This window comes from Chelonia mydas, chromosome 2 (genome assembly GCF_015237465.2).
Source record: "Chelonia mydas isolate rCheMyd1 chromosome 2, rCheMyd1.pri.v2, whole genome shotgun sequence".
NCBI lineage: Eukaryota > Metazoa > Chordata > Testudines > Cheloniidae > Chelonia > Chelonia mydas.
The window spans coordinates 176,302,700-176,313,152 of record NC_057850.1 but is presented as its reverse complement, the minus strand read 5'-3'; the positions used below and the strand labels follow the sequence as shown (position 1 = coordinate 176,313,152).

The 10,453-nt window shown below is 43.1% G+C and overlaps 1 protein-coding gene across 1 annotated transcript; it reads right to left on the bottom strand.

The window, feature by feature from the left end:
* Nucleotides 1-1,806: 1,806 nt before the first annotated feature.
* LSM5 (LSM5 homolog, U6 small nuclear RNA and mRNA degradation associated) lies at nucleotides 1,807-9,801 on the bottom strand. Its single transcript, XM_037890095.2, has 5 exons — nucleotides 9,667-9,801; nucleotides 5,968-6,063; nucleotides 5,685-5,712; nucleotides 4,463-4,535; nucleotides 1,807-2,063 (listed from the first exon to the last, which is right to left on the bottom strand). Exons 1-5 carry the CDS (start codon nucleotides 9,710-9,712, stop codon nucleotides 2,031-2,033), a joined length of 276 nt encoding a protein of 91 aa, XP_037746023.1. The 5' UTR covers nucleotides 9,713-9,801; the 3' UTR covers nucleotides 1,807-2,030.
* Between the last annotated feature and the right edge of the window lie 652 nt (nucleotides 9,802-10,453).

The window sequence follows — 10,453 nt, the reverse complement described above, 5'->3', positions numbered from 1 at the left end:
AGAGCACTAACTCTGCTCCCTTGTAATCTGTGAATATTTAATACCATAGGTATACACACAAATATATCAAGAGGAACATATGCAAACTTCAGAAAGTGGTATACCAAAACACTCACAGAGATAACAGAATTAGCACTTCCTCTTTATGAACAGTAAGAAACTAACAGCAAAAAAAAAAAAAAAAAAAAAAAAAAAAAAGAATGAGGCAATATTAAATTTAGTTCTCATGAGAACACTCAATGCGTGCAGAGAATAGAATGCTATACATTTCACTCTTTATGTTCTGACAAAAGACCAAATGTTGATCACTCAGAACTCTCTTTGGACCAAGTTCTGCTAACATTACTCTCCCAAAATGTCTGATTTGCATGTTCAGTTTATACACATATATGCAAAACACCAAGTGCAATAAAGCCCGGTGAATACAGACAACTATTTATAGCACTTGATTTTGGAACAAGATTCTACAAAGTACCTCCTAACCTGCCAATACCCAAACGTGGGACACAGCATGTGACAGAGACTCAAAATGAGGGGAAAAGTATTTCAGGAAAACTTTAAAATGCTCTGAGATTCAGTCATGTAGCATAAATAACTTTCTAAGTTTCCTGATTCTTTATTTCCCATGTAAACAATTTGCAACAATACAAGTCCAAATTTGTGTGGAATGTAGGTATCTTTGGGACAAAAGGTAATGATATCCTTCAAAATGAGGTACAGTTCAGAGGTATGTTTTGCACTAGCCTATTTTCAGTGTCAGGAGAGTGAAGACTAGGATAGTAACTATGAGGCTAGAGAAGACTGAGAATTGTGCTGGCTGGAGCCAGTATCATTTAAAAGGAGTGAAGACAATTTTAGTAAATGAAAGAGAGAGTTTGGGGTTAAATAGCATGCAAAGGTAATCTTCTGATCAACTGAAAGTTAGCACTTTTGTAAAACAATACACAGAATTAAACCATTGTCACAGAAGAGGCTGGAGAGGGAAGGAGAGAGGAAGCCACTGAAGGATGACTGTCACAGGCCAATCTAAGCAGGACTGACAAAAAACAACTCACATTCTCAAAACAAATACACCCTGAGAAGTTTTACTGAAATAAGGCCTTTCCCCCTTTAAGATTAAACAAAGTTGCCCTCAGCTTACTTCAGCCAGGGTCCCAGCAAAGAGAGACCGTGGCTTACCTGAGTCAGATAAAGAAGAAGGACATCATTTGCTTCAGCATAGTCCAGAAGAACAATTTCTCTGGCATACTTTCCAACCTCTGGAGTCTCCTCCTTCACCAAGCCCTTCCCACTGATTCTCCTTCCCTTTTCTGGTGATACTAGGCAATTCATTAGTCACCCACACCAGGGTCCATCCCTCCCTCCTGCACATCTATGCAGTAATGGCAGGCAGCTATGATCTTTCTCCAAGGCAGGAGGAGACCAAAGGGAAAGAGTGTAAAGAAGGAATAAGCTGCAGGGGGCATACTTTAGAGCCAATCTCCATTTTTCTTGTCCATTACATTAAAGACTGCACCATTTTCTTACTTTATTTAGAAAAGCTCTAACAAACATGGAATCACATCCAATGAGCTGAGCCCTCTGGGCCTAGAGGAAAAGCATCCAGGAGAATCTACTTACTGTTGAGTGGTACTATTTTAAACCATATATAAGTGAGAATGGGCATACTTCTGAGCCACTTAGAGATTGAGTCTCAGCCTTAACTTTCTGATCTCAAGTGCCTTGTTTCTTCCTATTTTTTATTTTTAAAGATTATTATAACTGCAGATATCTTTTCTACTGCATTAAAAAAAACCAACCAGCATATTTAACAAAAAGAAAATGTTTGTTTTATTCTGAACAGCAGATCAGTCTTTATAATAAAGTCATGATTTTAACTTACAAAGTCAGCATCAGCAATGAATCTTTCCTGAATAGGAAATTTTACCTTTTATCAAATATCAACTTCAAATGTAAACAAAAACTAAAAGCACTCCATTGAGATAACAGAATATATAACAAGAGTCTTCACAGACGACAAATAAATCAATTTACACTTCAGGTCCTTCTCCTCCAGGAACCAGCTGTATAAGAAAAGGACAATTTAAGAGATACAGTATGAAGAAACATAGTACACGTTTGATTTCAAGATTTAAAGTGAGAATTGTCAGATATGGCTTTGTACATATTTATTATTAAACACTACTGAAAATATTTTTACAACAGATGGAAAATTTAAAGTAATACTAGAACATAACACATGTGTACTTTTATAGGTAAACTGACCCAATTTGAACTAAATCACCCCCTAATTCTACTCTTACAAAGAGCAGCTAAATAATCAGATAAAATGAGTGACATTATACCTTTTATAAGACAGTGAAATGTTGTGAAACTTCCTGTGCTTGCTAATCTCCTATTCCTCTTAAATTTTCTAGCCTATATTGTGTATCATTTATACCAGGGGTCTCAAACACGTGGCTGGCGGGGCTATTTCCTGCAGTCCGTCAAGTAACCCTTACACCCCCCCTCCACCCACGACCCACCTCCAGGCCAGGGGTGGGCAAACTACAGCCCCCACAGCACAACGTCCTGCAGCCCGGGGGAGGGGAGGAGAGGCGCGCACGCCAGAGGGCTCCGTGCATTGCCCTGGCTTCCAGGCACTGCCCCCCACAGCTCCCATTGGCTGGGAACGGGGAACCACGGCCAATGGGAGCTTCGGGGAGGTACCTAGAGGAGCAGCAAAAGCAGCGCACGGAGCCCTCTGCCTCGCGCCCCCCGCCCCCCCCCCCCCCAGACATGTTTCCAGCTGCTTCCCGGACGGAGCGGGGCCGGGGCCAGGGAGCCTGCCCTGGCCCCAGTGTGCACTGCTGCCACCCTGGAGCCACTCTAGGTAAGCGGCGCCGGGCCGGAGCCTGAACCCCTCCTGCCCCCCAACTCCCTGCTACATCCCAACTGCCTGCCCTGAGCCCCCTGCCTGCACCCCAACTCTCTGCCGCACCCCACACTCCCTCCTTCACCCCAACTCCCTGCCTTGAGCACCCTGCTCCTCAATTCCCTGCCCTGAGCCCACACCCCGCACCCCCTGAGGGCAGGGAGGGGGCAGACTTGGGGTGGGGACTTCGGGGAAGGGGTTGGAATGGGGGCAGGAAAGGGGTGGGAAGAAGTGGGGCAGAGGCGGGGCCTCATGGAAGGGATGGAGTGGGGGCAGGGCCAGCAAAGGGTGTGTGTCAGTGATGCAGCCCTCAGGCCAATGCACTAGTCCTCATGTGGCCCTTGTGGTCATTTGAGTTTGAGACCCCTGGTTTATACCATGACTGATTAGTACTTGAGCAGAACATTTACCAGTGTAAATGTTCTCATTTTATATATGTATTTTAGCCAACAAGTCATGATGGAATAAAACTTTTTCCTCACTCCAGTGGGAATCTGTTGCCACCAGATAAATGCACGCGTAGATATGTTTCAGGAATGAGAAACCAAGGAATGTAGGAACATTCAACACACTAAAAAGGAATGTCTAGATAAAAAACTGCTACTAATTTTCTTTGGCATTCAGTTGGTGGGAAGATTTTCAGTTTAAAAACACAATAGGACACTTTTAAAAGTAGGTAGACTATAAAGTTTGCTTCCTAAATGAGGAACAGTTTTTCTGCTCTTGTCGCCTCTTCTTCTTCGTCTTGTGCAGCAGCAACCCCAAATAGAGGTATACAGGTTGGCTGCTCATTTCCAGTGCTTTTATAAACAGACTTGCTTTGCAATGAAGAGCCTGGACATTCGCAGATGCAGTTGTAACAAATAGGCAAGACAGCACCACGTGCTCTCTTCAGAGTACAGTTTAAGAGCTGATGCTTTAACTCAATAAATATTAAAGAAAGAAATGTAAAAAAGATATAGGAACTATCATTTATTTTACTGACATTTCTTTCTAAGAAAAGAAACAAAAATTGAAGATGTTTTTTTCTTTAAAGACAATAGACAAAACGATTACCATGATAGGTATTTATTGTGCAGTCTTTAGTCCTTCATGCCCTCATCCTACAACACTTAAGCAAGTACTTAGTCCCTCTGATTACAGTGGGCCTTAAGCTTCTCTGGTGAAAAATCAGGCCCATACTCTCATAGCAGGCAATAGGAAAAATAAGATATTGGCTGCAGGATCAGACCTACAATAATCAATTACTGCTTCAGCCCTCATTCACATGCATCAGAAGTATTATGTTTTAAGTTTACTGTACATTAAGATACAACTAAGTTCATGTTTACATTTTCACTTTTGTTTTCAAAACATAACATGGAACATGTGTAATCAAGAAATTTAAGACTAGGATTACAGTATGAAATTTCATAGGATTATTCTGTCAGAACATGTGTTTAAAATTTAAAATAAATATGAGTTCAATCTTACTTGAATGAATTAGTCAATAACTGAATTCCACATATACTAAAAAACAGTCAAAAACAAGTAGTACACCTGACTTACCATTGTTATGTTATTTCCATTTAGCAAGATCTGATCCAATTTTGTGATTCTTCTTCCTTCAGGTGTGATTTCGCTGATCAAACATTAGGAAGAAAAATATTTAGTATATAAAGTTTACAAAATAAATCTGGATTTGTGGTAAGAGCTGTAGTTACACATGGCGCTATAACAGGCTGGGTTATTTACCAAGAGTAACACAGAATTTAGATGAATCACAATACAGTTTTGGGACACCCTCCACTGGCCTCAACATATGAAAAAGACAGGTTTCAGAGTAGCAGCCGCGTTAGTCTGTATTCACAAAAAGAAAAGGAGTACTTGTGGCACCTTAGAGACTAACAAATTTATTTGAGCATAAGCTTTCGTGAGCCACATCGTGAACTACATCCGATGAAGTGAGCTGTAGCTCACGAAAGCTTATGCTCAAATAAATTGGTTAGTCTCTAAGGTGCCACAAGTACTCCTTTTCTTTATAAGAAAAAGAGTTTCAACTGGCAACATGAATAACGTTGCAAGATAAGAGAAGAAAGGCCTTCTTATCCCAGACTACACCTACTTTTTAACTCTTTGTCTATGTGTCAAAGCAAACAAACTAATGGAGAATTCAACATGGAGTTCAGGGAAAAAAATCAAGGGTGCCAAACAGGAAAGGTTAAAACATTGAATATGACAAAATGCGTGGCAGCCATTCTGTGAGGCCGACTTCAGTACCCAAAAAAAAAAATTTAAAAAATCCTTAACCTGAGTCAACTAACAATGTGAAATCCTAGTAAAGACCAGGCAATTTATAGCCTTCACATGAGTTCACCAGGTTGAGTTCAAAAACACTTTCTTTGTTTGCAGTGAAGAAGAGGTACAAGATGTTTCACCTTTTGCAAAGGCAATACATCTTTAAGTGCTCTATAGCTGGTTTGCAGATGACCTGTTACCTACCAGTCAGAATAGAGAGCCAAACCACAAAGCCTGGATACTGGTGTGCTAAGCACACTCAGCACCTGACTTTGCCACCTGCCACACACAGCTATTTAAGAGCTGGCTGTACAGGATGAATTCCCATTGGATTATTTACAAATAGTTTAAATTTGAAGCCTAAATTACTCAGTTGTGTCAAATCTTTTAAAGAGGTCAAAATGGTTTGCTTCCTAATTCAATATACCTTTTCTGTAAATGGGAAAGAAAAAAAAGCACACAGTAGCCACAAAGAAACAGAAGCAATACTTACAACTCTGTAACATCCTCTAACACCATATCTGAAGTCTACCGTCAAGGAAAACAAAAAACTAAAATATCCTTGATTTAATAACTTTACCTGTATTTTAATTTTATAAAAATGGTGTGGCCTAATTTTTAAAATAATTTCAGCTAGAGTGGCATATTTATCCATGCAAGATGTAGAAGCATACATTCTAGCCACCTAATTCAAAATATCCAAACAAACAGCTAAATAATTAAGCTTATTCTAAAAAGAAAATTGGTAAATAGCAAATATTCCATTTAAAGGATACTGACGAAGTCATCAAATCCTAGGAGTGTGCCAACAATTTCTTTATCACTCTTCATCACAATGTGAATACGTGAACCTATACACTTGTCCACAAGCTCTGTAAATCAGAAAATATTTTATACAAGATTACAATCTAAATTTAAACATATACTAAATAGTCATCTTTTTAACACATTCCTTTTAAAGAATATGTGGCAAAATTGTACACGTTCAAAATTATTGCCAAGAATACTCAAAAATGTATATGCAAAAATAGTTTTTATTTTTATATCCGCTATTATACATAAGGTGCATCCTAAAATATCCGTAAAACACCTAGAACACATTGAGCACTATATATCGGCTTAGCAGAATTTAATTTTCACTTTTATAATTTTGACAGGTGTTTATTTTTAAGCTTTTTATCTATATTTTCACAGCTTTGCAAAATTATGGGCTTTAAGCATTTCCCCTCACCCCAATTTTTAATCCATTTAAATTTTCACAGCTACAGTAAATTATGGGGGATCTGACAATTATTTAATGACAGACACTGAAATTCAAAAACTTAAAGCTTTATAATGTAAAAATAAATTGTCAAAATATACAAATATCCTTATATCAAACTCTAATAAGTTCTCAAGCAACATTTTTCTTACTTTGCCCTTGTAAATTTAAAGTATCGATGGAAATATTTTTTTCATAAGTTTGTGTACAGTGAAATCAATTTTTACCTATATTTAGGGATAAAAATATAATCCTCCCAAGTTTAAGTATGCAGCAACTGACTTCGTAGTGAAGGTAGAATATTATTATTACTGTTCATCATCTGTTTTGGTAGTGCCCACAATGTGATAGGCACTTTCCGGGTATATCAATAATTTACATTTTAGGAACCTTCAACACATTTTCTGTCTGTATCCTCTTAATCATAAACCATTTTTTCTTAATGTTCCTGATTCTAGGAAATCTTTGGGAGAAATATAATCTTACATAAGGAAAAGTTAATTTGAGGAAAAATATTTATTTCTGTTGGAGAAACTAACCAACCAACCATTGGTCAGCTGCCAAGAGATTGCTCACCGAGGTTACTTTTCCTCCCCCAGCAACACACTGCTTTTTGACATCACCATCTCTTTGCTTGAAAGAGCATTCCCAGAACAGTTAAGAAAGTGCATTTTGCAGATTCAGTTTATTAAATGTTAAAAGAAAAGTTGCAACTTGTTTTGGTACTATACACAGTAGAACCTCAAAGTTACAAACACTTCAGGAAGGGAGACTGTTCATAACTCTGAAACGTTTGTAACTCTCAACAAAATGTTATGGTTGTTCTTTCAAAAGTTTACAACTGAACACTGACTTAATATAGCTTTGAAACTTTACTATTAAGAAGAAAAATGCTGCTTTCCTTTTTTTTTTTTTTAAGCAGTTTACATTTAACACAGTACTCTACTGTATCTGGCGGGTTTTTTGTTTTGTTTTTGTCTCTGCTGCTGCCTGATTGTATACTTCTGGTTCCAAATTAGGTGTGTGGCTGACTGGTCAGTTTGCAACTCTGAGGTTCTTCTGTAGTCACTCCACCCTCTTGTAACGATGCGTATGAGTATGTCTACACTAGAAATGCTACAATAACACAGCTGCAGCATAGAGACTTACAGCAACTGAAGGGGTTTTCTTACATTGTTATAGTAAATCCACTTCTCTGTAAGGCTGTAACTAGGTCTATGGAAGAATTCTTCTGTTGATCTAGCACTGTCTCTACAATGGTTGGCTTAACTCTCTCGCCAGGGCTGTGACTATTTCACACCCCAAACAGTATAGCTAGGTTGACCTAAGTTTTAAGGGCAGACCAGGCGTAAGTCACTTAAAAAAAAATAATAATTATAACACGGAGACAAGAGATTTCTCTTACTTGGCCATTAACAAAAGCCTAAACCCTGCATCAGATTCACACTGGGAAATCCCTTTTCCCATGCAGAGCCCTACTTATATCAATGGGTATATCTTACTAGAAAAAAAAAAGTGTACACTTAACTCCAGTTAAACTAGCAGTGAACTCTTGGCAACTCAGTATTTAACTCTGGCTAGCAGTTTCAATTAAAGGTTATATAGAGGAACCTGGGGTTAAACTCAAACTAGTCTGGTCTACACTAGAAAATTAGGTCAATTTAACTACTTTGGTCTGCAGTGTGAAAAATCCACACCCCTGAGCAACCTAAGTCCATTGACCTAGCTACCACCTCTCAGGGCAAGTCTACACTGCCACTTACATTGATATTGCTTATGCTAGTTAGGGGTGTGAAAAAACCTGTAATTTGCATCGCTCAGTGACCTAAGCACTGTCCATACCAGTGCTATGACAGTGGGAAAGACTCTCCCACCAACACAGCTTCTGCCTCTCGCGAAGGTGGAGTAATTATGCCACTGGGAGAGCTCTCTCAGCAGTGCAGATGCATCAGAGCAGCTGTGCCAATGTAGCTTTTAGTTAGGGATAGTCTACACTGGCAGTGCTTTAACATGGTTTGTGTAGTCAGGGCAGAGCACTGGGAGAGAGCTCTCCCAGCACTCTAAATAACCACCTCCACAAGGGGCGTGGCTCCCAGCGCTGGTGCACTGTCTACACTGGCGCTTTACAACACTGAACCTTGCTGCACTGGGGAGTTTTTTTCACATCCCCTAAGCGAGAAAGTTGTAGCACTGTAAAGTGCCAGTGTAGACAAGCCCTTAGACTAGCCCTCAGGGAGGTGGTTTAACTACAGCGATGGGAGAACCCCTCCCGTTGGGATAGGTAGTGTCCACTCTGAAGCGGTTTAAGTGTAGACAAGTGCTGAATTGATGAGTCTTCAGGCAGGTCTCTGCACGTGGGGGGTATGATTCCCCAACGGGAAGAGAGACAGTTGCACTAAATCTAAACAAGTTAAAATTGGAGCGTAGCCCACAGCCGGGCACCCCACAGACGCTGTCTGGGGACTCCGACTGCCACAGCGAGGGAGCTGGTCCAGAGTTGGCGGCTGGGGTCTCCTCGAGCTGGGAATCGCGGCCCCACTGCCGGAGGAGCCGGTCTGCCCCTCACGGCTAGCGGCGGCACCCGAGTTAAGAGCATGCTTTTGCGGAGAGGGGGAGGCACTGCAGACACGCCGGATGGGGGGGGGGGGGCTCCAGCAACAACCACCCCCACCTCGGCAGGGCCATCCCTAGCTATTCTGGGGCCCTATGCAGCCCCCCTTCGGGTGGGGGCAGGCCCCAGGCCTCCGCGGGGGGTGGGGCGCTGGCTTGCGGGGCAGGAGGGAACCACCCCCCCAGCACTCACCGGCGGCGGGGCTGGGTTGCTGCACTTCCCGCCGCCGGTTGAGAGCAGGCCCGGACCTGCTGCAGAGCTCAGGGGCGGGGGCCCTGGGGAAGCGCCGGAGCAGGGGCGGGAGCAGCACGCAGCTGCGCGGGGCAGCGGGAAATCTGGTGCCCCCGGCAGCTGCGTACTCTACGTATGGGTAAAGGCAGCCCCGCCGGCACGCGCCGCTTCGGGCGGGCGGGTCCCGGGGCCGGGCCTTGAGACGTCAGCGCCCTGCAAGTTCCCTCCTCTTTCAAAGGGCACCGAGGGCCCGCGAGACCCGCCCCAACGCGCTCAGGAGGGGAGCCCGAGACCGCCCCTCCCGCCAGCCTGCCCGACCCCGGACCGGAGAAGCCCAGCACCCCCCTGTCCCTGGGCGGGGGCGCTAGTTACCGAGCGGCAGGAGCTGAGACGGGTTGGTCGTCGCGTTGGCCGCCATCTTGAAACCAGACCTCACCAATCGCAGCTATCGGAAGAGAGGGCTTCAGCTCCCTCCGGCAGCAGCCCTGGCCAATGGATGGCAGAGCAATCGTGCTCCCGCGGGGGTGGCGCTGGGGGCGGCTGCCGCTACGAGGCTCGGGCTGCAGCGGGGCAGGGCCTGAGTGGCAGAGCTGCTGAGCACTCCGCCGCCGCCTCCGTCCAGAGTCAATGGAAAACACGGGGGCTTTGACAATGAGGCTCCAAATTAGGGTTGGCTCCTGTCCAGGCTCTCCCAGGAGAGTCCCTTTTTGGTGGTAGCTGCCCTGGGAAATCCACAAAGATGCTGGATATACCCTGCCACCAGCTGTCCGGTTTGATGGGCTCCGGGTCCTCCTGGATGGCCCAGGTTTTTGTTCCGCACGGGTGGCAATGCTACATCAAATACTCAGGCCTGGTCTACGCTAGGAATTTCCATTGGTATAGCTACATCTCTCAATCCACACCCCGAGAGACGTATCTAAACTGACTTAAACCCCCCCCAGTGTGGACAGCACTAGGTTGACAGAAGAATTTTAGCAACCACCTCTCGGGGGGGTGGTGTAGGCAAGGCCTAAACAAAAATGTCACTGTGGCCTTAACTCTGCACCTGTTACATCAATACCATATTATAACAGAGTGCCAGCTCTGCTCTAAGTTTAGGTTAAGCTTCACTTTCCGTTTAAAAATTGGCTCTTCTAAGTGGTCTAAAATTCCTGTGCTT

What these genes read in the sequence shown, in the direction of transcription:
- LSM5 (XM_037890095.2), bottom strand. Translation starts at nt 9,712, where the DNA reads ATGGCGGCCAACGCGACGACCAACCCGTCTCAGCTCCTGCCGCTCG. An exon ending in GTCTCAGCTCCTGCCGCTCG is followed by an intron (nt 6,064 to 9,666) that starts GTAACTAGCGCC and finishes TCTGATTTACAG; the next exon opens with AGCTTGTGGACAAGTGTATA. An exon ending in ATGGAAATAACATAACAATG is followed by an intron (nt 2,064 to 4,462) that starts GTAAGTCAGGTG and finishes TTTCTTATACAG; the next exon opens with CTGGTTCCTGGAGGAGAAGG.